The sequence below is a fragment of the Nicotiana sylvestris genome, chromosome 4 (genome assembly GCF_000393655.2).
Source record: "Nicotiana sylvestris chromosome 4, ASM39365v2, whole genome shotgun sequence".
Lineage (NCBI taxonomy): Eukaryota > Viridiplantae > Streptophyta > Magnoliopsida > Solanales > Solanaceae > Nicotiana > Nicotiana sylvestris.
Window position 1 is genome coordinate 97,267,063 of NC_091060.1, and position 1,199 is coordinate 97,268,261.

Below are 1,199 nucleotides of genomic sequence, written 5' to 3' on the forward strand. Positions count from 1 at the left end.
ATCCTCCAACTTGATCTCATGCATTCAAAATGCGGGGCTTATAAATATCCACCAAAGTCCACCTAATAGCTTGCTTCCTCCATTGTAAGACCGCTAATGTGGAATCTATATGTACGTTAGTTAAACAAGAAGAAAGAATAACTGGTAAAGTGGAGCAAGGGACAAGAAATTCATATTGAAGGTGGGGGTGGAATGGCTTCAACTCCAAGGTACGTGTCTATTCAATTGAAGGCTTTGTGGGAAGAGTCTTCCTATTATCAAAATCCAATGATAACTTTTGGGGTGCATAGTTGTAAGACCCCATTCCTTGTAAATAATTCACACATTCCATGAAATCAACCATCTCATCATCATCAAAGTTGAGCAAAATGGCTTCCAACATGTCACCAATATTCATTGTGGCACTAGTATCATCAACAATGACATCGTTCACCAAATCCATACAAAAAAAACACCTCGTTGCTATAAGGTTGACGCATAGACTTGCTCACATACAATACTTGTTCATCACCAACTCGGAACGTGAGTTCTTCGACTTCAACATCAGAAAGGGCCTTATTTGTACCAAGTAAAGGCCTTCCAAGAATGATAAGCACTTTAAAATCAATCTCACAATCAAGAATAACAAAGTCCACTAGAAGAATAAATTTATCAACTCGGACCAATACGTCCTCAATCACACCCAACAGTCTTTTCATTGTGCGATCAACCATTTGTAACCTCATAGATGTTGGTCTTGGTTTACCAATCCCCAAAGTTTTGAATACCAAATAGGGCATCAAATTGATACTCGCCCCAAAATCACATAAAGCTTTAGCAAAATTGGCACTTCCGATAGTACAAGGAATTGTAAAAGCGCTGAGATTCTCCAATATAGGAGCCATGGAATGAAGAATAGCACTAACTTGATGAGTAACCTTGATTGATTCAAAATTAATCTATCTCTTCTTGGTCACAAGATCTTTCATATACTTAGCATTACCGGGTATTTGCTCCAAAGCTTCCACCAATGGCACATTAATAGAGAGTCTTTTCATCATTTGAATAAACTTCTTAAATTGATTGTCATCATTTTGCTTAGAGAGCCTTTGAGGATAATAAGGTGGAGGCTTTGGAAATGGTATCTTAGCCTTTTTCACCGTTGGATCTGGCATGTCAATCATATGTTCCATAGACGGGTTCACCTCCTCTCGGATCTC

At 38.4% G+C, this 1,199-nt stretch overlaps 1 protein-coding gene across 1 annotated transcript; it reads right to left on the reverse strand.

The window, feature by feature from the left end:
• Positions 1-217: 217 nt before the first annotated feature.
• Positions 218-884, reverse strand: LOC104241025 (uncharacterized). Its single transcript, XM_009795927.1, has 2 exons — positions 496-884; positions 218-404 (listed from the first exon to the last, which is right to left on the reverse strand). The coding sequence occupies exons 1-2, from the start codon at positions 882-884 to the stop codon at positions 218-220; spliced, it is 576 nt and encodes a 191-aa protein (XP_009794229.1).
• Positions 885-1,199: the final 315 nt, after the last annotated feature.

Excerpts from the sequence above, each read along its gene's own strand:
- LOC104241025 (XM_009795927.1), bottom strand. The coding sequence starts at position 884 with ATGGCTCCTATATTGGAGAATCTCAGCGCTTTTACAATTCCTTGTACT. Across the intron at positions 405-495 it reads GTTGGTGATGAACAAGTATT|TGCCACAATGAATATTGGTG; the intron begins GTATGTGAGCAA and ends TGATGATACTAG.